A 13,625-nucleotide genomic window follows, 5' to 3' on the forward strand; every position below is an offset into this window, starting at 1 on the left:
GATTTTGTAAATATAATGGACAATAAATATCCGTGCATTTTTTGAAAATGCAAATTTTATTGCAAACTCCCACAGCCTTTTTATTGTTTACGGTCCCAAACATATTCAAAACAAGAACAGTTAAATAAATTGATTCATAAATGATCAATCATTTCGTTTATGAATTTAACTACATTTACAACAGTAATGTGCGAGCTACATTTTACGGGGGGGTGATTTTTCAAAAACAAAAAATTCTCTCATCTGAACAACAAATTTCGTTATTTTTTTTTTGCTCTTCAAGGTCTTCATTTTTAGAATCAAAAACCCTAGAAAATTCGAATAATTTTCGCGAAAAAAATTTTCTCATCCAAATCCCCCCTTCGCACATTATTGATTTACAACGACTTTCTAGAAAATATCTGATTACAAGAACCCAAAGAGGGTACTTTTCAACAGACATTATAATGAGATATTTTCAGCCAGCTGAATCAGCTCAGCCAGATATCGCCAGGAGCTGAAATAGAGTGAAAACAATAAAAGTGATTGTTATAGTGATTGTAACAATGTAAATGTAATTCTAACCATAACAATCACTTCTATATTGTTTTCCCCAAATTTCAGCTCCTGACGATATCTGGCTAAAAATATCTCATTATAATATCTGCTTTTCAAGAATACACAACTAAAATTACTTTAAAAAAATGATATTTGCCAACTAAAGCTTGCTTACATTTCCTTGAAAATTAAAACAAATGACGTAACCGTCTTGAGAGTCTATAATGAAATATAGTTTTTCATCACATGATAATCATACTAATAATGCGAAACATTAATTATATCAACCTGAGTGAATGTATCCAGATCACACCTTAGCAAACCCAGTCCAGATAGATATCGTGGCCTTTGAACCAGCTTTAATAAAACAATTATATATTTTTGAAAATTTATCGGCCAATTTTCCCATTCATTAGCGTATACATGATTCGGCATTTCTGAAAACTATATCAATTGACAATTGACACAATTGATAATCAATTAAATATCAAATTCACATGTACTTTGTAAAATATTTCGTTTCCCATTTTGGATGTTATATACATCGAACAAACTGCACTCATTACAACAAAATTGAACTTTATTCCGTTGATGTCATCAATAGTTGGAGGCTATATAAAATAAGATGTAAAAAATGTGAAAAATTGAAATTTTCAAAGAATTTACTCTTTTGACGACTGAAGTTCCGGCAGCGGCAAGTAAAATAATCAACGTTGTGAATTCAAAAAATATAATACCACTGGTTACTGCGCAATAACGTCGAAAGAAGCTAAAATAAGTTATTTTGAATGTCATAATAATTATAAGATCAAAACGTCTCAATATATAACCTCAATATCTTCTCGTGCAGCGTTATTACTTCAACCAGCCGAGTTTGAAGTTGGATTTCATAGTTTGAATTTGAAATTTCATGGCGCCTAATTCAAAAAAACACTACTAACTTTTTTAATCTCTTTTAAAATCAGTTTGTATTACTTTCTATTTAGATTGGCCATGATTTTCAACAAATGTTCCAAGTCCTGACAACGAGCAATAAGATGCAATCCGAAATGAAAAAAGATTTCAGCAGTTGTAGTTTTACATACCGCCATTGACCAAATAGCAAATGCCGATACGATGAAAACCATCAAATAAATTGGCAAACTTTTTATTCGGAACGGGAGCCTATTTGAACATCAAAAAATATTTACGCTTAATTAATTGCACAGCTATGAAACGACAACAACAATAACACATATTTTTACTGTCAAAATTTTGATGTCAAATGGTGTCGACATTGGTGACGGTATTTTGAAACAGACTGTGTAATCCATATTCATCGTATATGATCCTATGTAAAGTTCTATACTTGATCTAGTTCACATTGACGGTTCGAATCGTTTATGTCCACTAGCGAGGACATGGACTGTGTGTTTTTTCTGTTACATGTACGTTGTAATGGACAAGTATATAAACATGGCGTCGTTCAAATAAATTTAAAAATCCGTCCACTCGTGTCGACACCATCTAGCACGGTAGTAGGGATTTCATTGCTGTGATTAATTGCAGTGATGGTTTTTTCCTATCTGAATAGCGCTAGCTATTCGCATCGCCTGTACAGCATTGCTGCCCAGATGCTGAATCGTAGCGGTTGCCGCACGCGCACACACTTCGTTTGTACCACACAGAGCATATACGTTCGCGTTCTTTCTCTGTTCGACATGCGTTTGTATACTGACTATGGTATTAGTGTATCATACTCTGTGAGCTCACTGGTTACTTAGACTATATGACAATATGTTGTGTGGTACAAGACGCGTGCGGCAACCGCGTCGATTCAGCATCTGGGCAGCAATGCTGTACAGACGCTGCGAATAGCTAGCGCTATTCAGATAGGAAAAAACCATCACTGATTAATTGATACACACAAAGTAATGTGTAATAAAAATGTGCACAATACTTTTTCTACTTACGTGATTGGCAACGGCAATTCCCAAATGTCGCCCCCATCACCATAATCATCGACGATGAGATGATAAAAAGTGATGCAAATCGGCGGGAATATTATGACATTAGTTGATACAAATAAAAGGATTGCGAACCATTTTCGCAGGATTAAATACAGCCATTCCATTTTTAAATAATATTGACCTGAACTGCTATTCTGTCCTAAGATGCAAACCGCAAAAAATTAATGAAAATGTTCAAAAATTTAAAGAAATACATACTTTCACTAATTTCTTCAGATAACAAGACATGCAATTCTCGGAGAATGGTTCGCCGTAAAATTGCACAGTACAATTGTGTATTGATTATAAAATGAGTTGAAAGGAATAATAAACTTTCCAAAGCCAAATCCATATTAGAGTCTAAAAACGCTTTATAGAATGTTATACCCTAATTAACAGTGTAAATCAAGAGAAAAAAATGGTTTGATTAAATCATGAATTCTTTTGAAATCAACAAAACCCCATTTACATTTGGCAAAAAAAGGATCAATATAAAAAATTGCACCAAATATCCCGAGACAATGAAAATTGTACGCTTCGAACCATTTTCCATTGGAATGAAATCGAACAATGAAGAAAATTCCATTTCTATAGAAATTACTTGGATTGATTGATTGATTGAATGCAACTGCAAATGCATGTGAGTATTGCTCATATTTATATAATGTCACGTTAGGTGTAAGAATGTTCTTGTTGAGATTTGAATTGATTGAAATGTTATAGTATGGTTTTTCACGTCATGTGTAAATATTTGTGTTATTAGTAATGTTTCTTCAATGCAACATATTACCATATTCGCAATTCATTTAGTTATTTGTTCGAGAAAGAAGAATAGAATAAAAAAAAATGATAACATTGATCAAAACATACAATTATACCTAATGATGATAAACCAATTCAAACGAAAACGAATCAAAACAAACATTTAACTAGCAATTATATGTTTTCCATAACACACCGGTCCATAACATGTGCTTTATTAATTACATATTTCATTTCAAATACAAACGTTTTATAGCATTTTCATTTACACACATTGTTCATAAAAATAAGAATGGTTCGATTTTTTTTCCATCGAACGCGAAAAAACAAATAAATTTTTTACCGAGGTAGGAATTCCGTCATCAGCCTTGATTCGAAACTATGTAAAATCGCAGCTTTCTTTACTTTATCTATCTTCGAATTGTCATTATATTTGAGCCGTATTATCGAAGATTATATTTGAATAGGGTGAGTATTAGAATCTTTCCGAAAACAAAAGAAACATTTTCAAAGAATTGAAAAACCAAATCACTCTTTTTGACTCAGGCAATATATTGAGCTGACTGATCAGCCCAGTTGATACGAATTAGCCAGCTAATTGGTAGACTTCAATTTTATGACGTCAAAACAATGAGTGGCGAAATCGACAAGTTTTTTTCTGGGTCCATTTATCGGAAAGCATTGCAAGATGAGTATGATATAGTTTTGAGCAGTAACGGAGGCCGTAAACAGAAAAAATGAGTTTAATGATTTCTGGTGGAAAAATGTGTTGCATTTTGTTTTAAATTTGCCTCGAGCACTGTGCGTCCCAAAGATGGTAAATGTCTTTGAATATATGCCGAAATAAAAGCTATTTTTTAATGATACAATAAAAGGCGATTTATGCGTAAATTTAATTTGAAAAATGTTACCTCGAAAATTAGAGGACCTACTATATTATCAAAAGAGTATTTCAATTATTTTCGGAAAATATTTTGAAGCTTTATTTTTTTACCATTCTAATAAAAAAATGTTACCATACCAAGCTTAACACTCCATATTTTTGTTCATATTCAAACTTGGCAGATGTTCCTCAATAAAAATGAAAATTATTGAAATAATTAGTCATTTAAAATATGCAGTTACATTTTTTCTTTAATTTCATTGATTACTTCATTTTTTTACATTATTATGGATTAAGTACCGAAAAGAAGTGAAATGAATGTTCAAAATTGTAAGAGAGTAGTATTTGGAAAATATTTTCTATTTGGATTTTTAATCAATTTGCAATATTCAATGACAACAACTCATATTATACAAAAAAAAAAACCAAACAAACCAAAAGTATAATCACATTTACATAATTTCATTTTATTAATTGAAACTGCACAAATACTTTTGCGAAATAATGGAATTACGAATAACATATAACGTTTTAATCGACTTACATTCGATAAAGTGAAACGAAATTTCGTTGATTCGGTTTTTAAAAAAATGTTAAATATTCCAGCCAACTGATATTTGACAATTTAAATAAAAACCGATCACACTCTCAAATTTCGTCAACAAATATGCTTATTATATTTTGTTTATCATTCTTTTGTTGTTTTGTTTTGCCGCTTGAATTTTTAGATAAAAATAATAGATTTAATTGTCGATTGTACTGGATGCAAGACCATTATGAATTACGTTCAGACGAATGTGTTCTTGAAGATTGTGTCAGACTCTCCTATTTGCTGCATTTCATCCGAGTTCTTTTTTGCCTCATCCATCTAAGAACCGAAAATACAATCAGTTTCAATGAACAGAAAAAAAAATACAAAAAAAAAAAAAAAAACATTATAAATTTACCCATCTTCTTATCAAATTGTATAAAGCATAATTGAACTGATTTCCTGATTTCCAGCGATTTTCGTTGTTTAAATCTACTTGATTAGCTGCGTTCAATTCATTGTTTGTGGGATACTGAAAATATCGAATCGAAACTTTTTACTATATAATGAAAGTACTTCATATAAGAAAACTAGTCAATCAATTTTACTCACGAAGACTTCTTTATTTATATTTGAATATGATTTATCCTGTTGAATGGGATCCAAAGACAAAATATCAACGCGTGGTGCTTCAGATCGTTTGCCATGACCACCTTGAATAGGATGATAATTTTAAGTCAAGATTACAGCTATTCTATGAATAAAGCTCATCATTCAAAAGTTTTATGCTGCAGACTATAGAATGTACTCATTGCATAAACATTTGTTTTCTCGAACATATGTTAAGACTTACCGTAGCATGAGTGGCCATAAAGTGCACATCCACCTGCCATACAATAGAGAAACAAAAGAAACGGAGGGAAGTATAAAATTGTGATTTAAATTCAGTTTTTTGTTATATTGAATTAAACAACTACTGACTAAATGTGGGAAGTTGATGTAATTTTTTCTTTTGCCTTTTTCAAAATGAGTCGCAAATTAGCTATTTACCACTAAAATATGTTTATTGTTGTGAAAAATGTTCACTAATGTTACAAACATGTTCCATCTACAAAATTATATCATTAAATCATTCGGCTGAATTTACATATATCTCGTATGAAAATAGATGTTATCACATGTTCATCCAAAAAATATGCCATAATCATAAAAAGATGTGTCTCTTCTGAGATATGGTATGAACTAAGGCAATTACAGTTTACATTCTCTATGTGTGTAACGCACGTTTGTACAAAATAATATTGTGTTCTACCCCTTTTAGGAACAATCAACATAAAACTTTCCAAGAGAATTTTGTTTCATCTACTTTATTCGATGTTCATTTTGCCCCTTTTGAGTAATTTCTATGAATCATCGATGAGCGTTGGTTATTGAGGTAAACTGATGTTTGTCTATGGTGTGCGAGGATCATGAAATTGGAAAATTGCACAAAAACACCATCGAAAACCATACAATGCACGACTAATTTGAATGTACCCACTTTTATAAATTCCCAAACGCACAGAAATAACAGCGACAGCCGTGGGAACAACCATGCGGCCTATTCTCTTTTAGTAAACTGCACCCGCTGACAATTGTATGTAATCTTCATTTGCGAATATAAACGGAATTTCTATTCCCATTTTCCGGCGCTGATGCATTCGGTTAAACAATTTTTCATTCAACTGAATGCCAATCTATAAAAGATCTGGTACGTGTTACATTTCCGGTAACAGTTATTCGTTGATTCGATTAAACAATGTAATCGTTGCTTTTATAAGCCAATGGGGAGACATAAAGTGACGCACATCATATTTTTTATTGTGAATTTCATAATACACTGTCTAATGGAGCTTAGTTCAGTCTGTACATATAAAGTACATTGATAAAAATATTAGTTTTGGTTAAGTCGTCAGTAGAATGTGGGCCCTGGTATTGCTTAATTCCAATATTTCTAACATCTTATTTTATGTTCCCACAATCATCGTTCAATGTAATTTTCTCATTTTTTTACCATAAGATATTAAATAAGTTTTCACATTTTTTTTTTTTTTTTCAAGTGTATTTCATTTAAATCCAATTCAATAAATCCAAAATATGACTAAGTCAATGCAAAGTCTGCAGACTGAAGTCACCTCAACTGATGTCAAAAAAACTTCTGAAATGATTAATCAATGGATGTTTCCATCAAACTTTATGCACTTTTCAAGTGTTGATCAACGAATCAACTCTTCGAAAAAGTGGATTTAAGTTTATCTTGTAACGAAAATGTACTGTGTTTACAGTGTGCACAAATACAATTGTTGGCAAACCCACTGCGATGATGACACATTCAGCAAGCCTTTCATTGAAGGGCTTAGGGTTCGATATAAAGTGAGACAACATTTCTGATAACATCAATGCTCATTATCTTTTTTCTCTCATAATAATTGCATTAAATTTTGCACAATTTTTATACGATAACCCTTATTACATTCATATATACTGAACATACCATTTTTGTTGATAATTTTGATTAGCTTGAAAAAATGGGATCTTTACGATTCTTAATGGATTCAACTTTCTGAACATTATCACTTATAAATAGGTTTCTATCGTTATAATTATTTAAAAAAAAAAAAAACAAATAATTGGTGATTTTCTTGATTCGAATTTGAAATATACTTTGGTGAAGCTTAATTGAACGTGACATATATGTAAATGAATCGTAAATTGAATACGTTGCTAATACGGAAACATTTGTCCCTGAAAGTTAGAAAAATTGAATAAAAAAAGTGTATTGAGTGGAAATAATAACGCAAAATATTGAAAGGGCGTAAGTGTCTTCAAAATGTCATAAGCGTATTCTATGGTGTCTAACAATTAAATAGAAAGACTTGGAAAAGTTTCGCACTTGGGGAATATTTAAGCGTTTGATTTACCTGCAGTGAATTTGTATTACAAGCATTGAATGGATATAAATTAAGCAGGTCTTTTGGGATTGATTGAATTTCTTTTCAATTTCACATAAAAAAAATTGTATATTCAAACTCGAAACTTTTCCGTCGGGTTGAACATTGAATGCAAAACTTTTTTTTTTGCTTTGTAGTATCTACTGAGAAACATTGTTTTACAATAAAACTAAAATACAAAAAAAGGATAATATCAAACGAAAAAGGATTGTCTGCTGTCTTCGGTTTTGGTTCGACTTTTGTGGAAAAGATTTTATTTGACGACGACTCAATTTTCGATTAAGGATATATGTCAATTAAAAAAGAACATCTTCGTCTGTGAAACAGAGAGAAAGAGAGCTTATGTCATAGAACAAAGCACTTATAAAAAGTTGAACGACGCTAAAAATACATGTATTTCTGTTTTGCATTTTCTAGAATGTTGAAAAGACGGTATTTTAATAATATTTATGTAAGAAGGTGGTGCAATTGCATTTAAAAGCGCTTGCATTGAGCAAGACATGGAATGATTTCTAACGGAAATGAATATATTGATTAAATAACGAAATATGCATGCAATGAAATATTTGTAATAAGAAACTGCGTAAGAAACAAACAATGAAACTAAATATAGGACGAGAGAATTCATAGTAAAGGCGGCAAAATTATTTTGTTTGATTGCATCGATTGTGATCCATTAGAGTACATGCGACAGTTTTCGTTATGAGTACAAAGAATATCACTTCATTGCATCTTTCATGATTAAATTATATCATTGTTATACTGAATGGAAAATGTGATCTGATTGAAAAATTGTCAATATTTTTGCAAAAGCAACTGAATAACAATCTGTAATAATTGTTTCATAAAAAACCAATTGACCAGGTGCATTCAATAACAATGCATTCATTAGTGTTGACCTATGTTCGGAACATACGGTGAAAATGGCATCAATTGGTGACTATTTGTTGCCACTCAATTATTATTAAGTTCGAACCAACGCACAAGTCGTTGTATCAATTGAATTCAAATGATCGAACAGGTGGTCGCTGTGCCCACGTTAAACCTTTTCATCTACTAAATTGTCTAATTAAAAGCATTGCGGTTTTCTCGCTATTCATGTCACCGCAAAATGGGAAAAAGCGCAAAGTAAAAGCGGCGACTTTACAATATTTGTCATATGTGCGAATAGTCGTATTCAGTGTGGGAAAGGAATTGTGCGCAAGAAGCGAAGTGAAAATATAACAAAAACGTTATAAAATGACATGAACGTTCGATTTTATTTCAATAGACAAGTGCATTTGTTATGTTTTCATTTCGGGGTGAGAGAAAGGGTTTTTAGTATGAACCCTATATTTCCATTTTATTGAAATGCATAATTTTCTCGTTCTATCGTTCTGCAAAGTGCGATAATGTCTGTTGAACATTTTCAACGTATACAATGAACCTGTGTTACATGTGCCTGACATAGCCGCATTTTGCAAAAGATGTACTTATCAGATAAAAAAATAAAAAATATTGCTGATGCATAAGAGCTTATTGATGTTGACAACAGTCAAATAACAAGCAAATATAAACGGTTCAAACCTACATGGAGACAATTTGTTTATCAATCAGTGTACGTTTCGTTTAATGAAAATCACAAACGTGTGAATTTTATTGACCGTTTCATTTTCGATTAAATATTTTTAAAAAGTCCCTTTCATCTTAATGTTCCCGCACTGACATACAATTCAATTTCTGAATATATCAAATTCAGACAAGTATATTGTGATCATGCATGGATAATATGTCCGTCGCCACGAGCTCCAATAAATTTGCATTTAAAAGAGTTCGTCTTTTTTTCTCTGAACAAAGATTAAAGCGTGAATTCAATTTAGAACATGCTAAAAGTTGGCAAAGCATCTTAGAGTACTCGGAAATCGATTTGAAACATTCAATACACAAAATTAATACAGAAACCTTTTCTGCTATCATTTCATATTTTAAATTCTTTCTATACTAAAGTTGTTGACGGAAACGCTATCAAATCGCTTGGACGCAAAAATTCAAAATTTTCAAGGCCTGGGGGTAAAAGGTGTGTGGGTGTGTGTGGTTAATTTATTTTTCAAAGAAAAAAAATTTGTTGGTCCAAAACTTTGAGTTTAATTTTTGTTAATACCAATTATAAAGATCATGTAAGTCGAATATACTTACTTATATTATACTTACGTTTTGCTTCGCTGTGTGCGACTAGTACAGCGATGAATATGATGGCTAAGCAGTAAATAGGTGAATGTTGCATGTTGTTTATATATTGTTGATGAACCTGTTCAGCTTTTGAAAGTAGCGTTAATTTTTTTAAGTTCGCAACGGAACACTGAAAAATGAACGAATTACATATATATGTATATAAATCAGAAATGATATATAACATGCATTCTAGTTTATTTGATGATCAATCAATGACTTTTACTTATAAAATGCCATATTAATTTTATAACGACTAATAAAGTTTCAAATGAGCTTTTGCGCACCCCGAATGACATTATTTAATTAAGTATTTTAACTATTCGACTTGTATTGTATATATGGCGCCTTTCAGTGCACCATTTATACGGTTGCACCAGCTCATGCAACTGGCCAATCAAAATCATCAATGATTCGGATATCTCAGCTATTCAGAAGTATTTCACTCAAATTACAATGCCAATTGAAATAGTACTCCACATCTAAACGCATATTTGAAATTAATTGAAGCGTATTGTGGTTACAAATTTTGATTTAAATTGATGAAATACCAAGTTTATACAGGGTTATCCAATTTCATCTCTTTTGTGGGGGCAATTTTACCAAATAAACGAACTTAGAGGAGCAATGTGTCTTTTATACTACTAATTCATTTGAAACATAACCTACCCTATATTTACCCTATATTTTTTGAATATTTTCAGTTTCATTATGCAACATACCAAATGCAAAGTAACGCTATTTTGAAAATGCAAAATATTATTTTCAAATCATGACATTTGAATTGAGTAACCCTGTAAATCTCACCAGAGAAGTATTGCATTTTGCAAATTGCTTCATAAATATGTAAAATGTAATTATTTACTAGTATTTAAATGATTATGAAAGAAGGGGCAAATTAACGCAAATAAAAACTCATCACTTATTTCGATTGTATTTTGTGATCGTATGGTGAGCATACTCTAATATAGAAAGATATTTGTGCATTTCAAAAACAACGGCTTAATTATTGACGTGGTTCGATTTTCACTTCAATGTAGTGGTGCATTTATCAAGAATAACAACATGGAAACTTAGCGAAAAAGAAGAACTTGGCAAACATAAACATGGTTTAAGTAAGTGAAATTCATAATTTGTGTACTACAAATATAATAATATTTGTCATAACGTATTTTTTTTTTCAACTTTCACATGTGGCTAAATGGAGTGAAAACAACTGAAGCGATTGTTATAGTGATGCGAATACTTTTAAATCTATCACATCAACTGAAATATCTGGATTACAATATCCAAATATATTGTCTGGCATCTGGATAAGCATGACATTTATGTTTTGAATGTAAATATGATATTGAATTTTAAATTTATGTTGAATAAAAATAAAAAAGTTTGGAATTGTTAGATATTGCACTTGTCTATAGTTAGTACTAAAGAATGCGACTAATTCAACTAAAGGTTAACATAGTCCTGACATAAAAAATTGAATAACGTCTTGCTTAATTTTTTTTGCGAAATCAATGAAAACTTCTGAAACCATGAATATCTCTCAAAAACGTCTTTTTGTTCGTTGACTGTAAATGACTTTAGCTGACTAAGTTCATTTGAACATTTCTATTGAAAACAATTGCGGTCACTTAGCAAGTCGATTATTTTGGGACATGTTGACTATCGCTTTTAGCTAAAGTCAATTATACTTAGCTGCTAAAGATTGTCTAATTTTTCCATTCAACTTGTCCCAAAATGACTGACAGGAAATTATTCTCAAAATTGTATAGTTTTCGTTATATTTTCTCAAATCTGTTCAAGTCATATATCAAGCACTATCTATCAAAATAATTTACTCCTTCCTACTATACTATCAATCCATATGAGTCGCTTTATTAATTTTATCAAGCAAAATATTTTCATTTCCAGTTCAATTTACTTCTTCAAATATTTATTGGTCACAATGGATAAATTGCAATAAATATTTCTGCATTGAGTAATAATAAGCATTCTATTTCAATGTTAAGTTGAATATTTAATGTATATGTATATGTCACAAATTTAATAACGAATATATAATGCTATTATTTTCGTTACATTTTCACATCGAACACTATACCCGTTGCTCTATTTTTAAATTCTTTGACATAAACTTCATTCTCGACTAATTCAATTTAAACAATTTAATTGGCATAAACAAATATGATATCAAAGTGAGCATCAAGTTCAACATTGAACACCGTTTTCAGTGTAAAATTCTATTATACAATTAACGAATTTATTGCGGTGGAAGAAATAAGTTGACGGAAGGTTGAAAGGATAGTGAGACAAACGTATTCGATGGAAATTCACTTTTGAATATATTCCGAGGAGTTATATAGACTGTCTTTTTTATGGTCACATCACTTTGGAGAATGCAAAAAATTAAGATAACCGAACATTTGATTGAATTTTATTAATACTTCTGTTATAATTATTTATTTTTTATATGCAAACATTCTACGAACATGAATTTAGTTTTAAAAAAAGTGCCCGAAAGCAGTAAAATAAGGACAAAATTAACTTGACATAAATAATGAAAGGATCATGCAATATTTACCAGCTAATATTAAGTGATCTCATTAAATGGTAAAAACTAAAAAAAATGTATGATAATGGCCACTCACCAGTATTTTGTTTAATAAGGAAAATGCGATTGATCGTCTTAAAAATGAAATCTCTCAAAACACAAATGGCTCAAAAATCTATTTACAACCTTTTCGAAATAAATTCACCAAAAAATAATATAGAGTCGGCTTCAAATTCCGCGTAAGATTTCTACCGTGCAAAGGTATTTACCGTTCAAGTTCGAATGTATGAATGAAGTGCTCCAGCGTACCGTTTTACCACTTTATAGCTGACTGCAGTAAGTTGGAAATAATACAGTCATCCACAAAAGCGCATGTATGAATAGCCGTTTCAACATTCGAAACGAAACACGAGCTACTCCACCACCTTCGCATATATTCACACGCATTTAATCAAAAGTTAAGCGCAATAGAAAACATCATCATTAACTGGCCCTCCAAGCGGTTGATTTCTTCCAAAAAGTCTTACGAAAACTTGAGCCTTTTATTCGTACTTGACGTAATTCACACGCACACACAACCAATTTGCATCTTTTGTTTAACAATCTAATGAAATGTAAAGTTCCGGCTCTTTTTGAAAATAAAAAACTTCACAAAATGTCATAATCAGTAGAACAGTTGGTGCTTACGGCAAAATAAAACTTCTTGTTGCTTCGGTTTTTTTTTTTTCATTCATCTACAGTTTTAATAACATTAATTAAATGTTAATGCGGTTAAATCAAAGCCTTTAATATATGTATAAATTTGAAATTGCTTCTGTTTTCTGTCTTTGAACTGTTATTTACTGTTTTTGATAAATTCGACAGCAAAAGCATAAAGTTCATATGAATTCTGAAATATTTGGCCGATAGACAACGATGGTCAACCGTTAATTAGCACGTTTATCCATATTTGATGTTGAAGCAAATTGATCATCACACACACATATCACAATACGTATACTCGCATCGTTAAATTATTCATTAAATGGTGTAATTTGTCAACCAGTGAGAGTTACTATTTATTTATCGAAAATTATTTTCATGCCATGAAATGTTCATTTGATTCCATAATGTGTCGAATATACGCATTTGTCAAATATATTAATAAATTGGAGCAATCGCAGGAGAAAGGTAC

At 31.0% G+C, this 13,625-nt stretch overlaps 1 protein-coding gene across 3 annotated transcripts; it reads right to left on the minus strand.

Annotated features, from left to right (window-relative positions):
• Positions 1-4,616: 4,616 nt before the first annotated feature.
• LOC116337684 (neuropeptide CCHamide-1) lies at positions 4,617-12,745 on the minus strand. 3 transcript variants are annotated; one of them, XM_031762447.1, is made up of 6 exons: positions 12,549-12,745; positions 9,880-9,984; positions 5,553-5,588; positions 5,312-5,412; positions 5,118-5,231; positions 4,617-5,038 (listed from the first exon to the last, which is right to left on the minus strand). In XM_031762447.1, the coding sequence occupies exons 2-6, from the start codon at positions 9,950-9,952 to the stop codon at positions 4,958-4,960; spliced, it is 405 nt and encodes a 134-aa protein (XP_031618307.1). In that variant the 5' UTR covers positions 9,953-9,984; positions 12,549-12,745; the 3' UTR covers positions 4,617-4,957. The 3 variants fall into 3 exon arrangements, with proteins under 3 accessions (XP_031618307.1, XP_031618308.1, XP_031618306.1); XM_031762448.1 differs by having other exon boundaries at positions 5,553-5,585; positions 9,880-10,027; XM_031762446.1 differs by having other exon boundaries at positions 9,880-10,027.
• Positions 12,746-13,625: the final 880 nt, after the last annotated feature.

Source organism: Contarinia nasturtii, unplaced genomic scaffold, assembly GCF_009176525.2.
Source record: "Contarinia nasturtii isolate CC-2019 unplaced genomic scaffold, AAFC_CNas_1.1 Cnas_scaffold_285, whole genome shotgun sequence".
Taxonomy (NCBI): Eukaryota; Metazoa; Arthropoda; class Insecta; order Diptera; family Cecidomyiidae; genus Contarinia; species Contarinia nasturtii.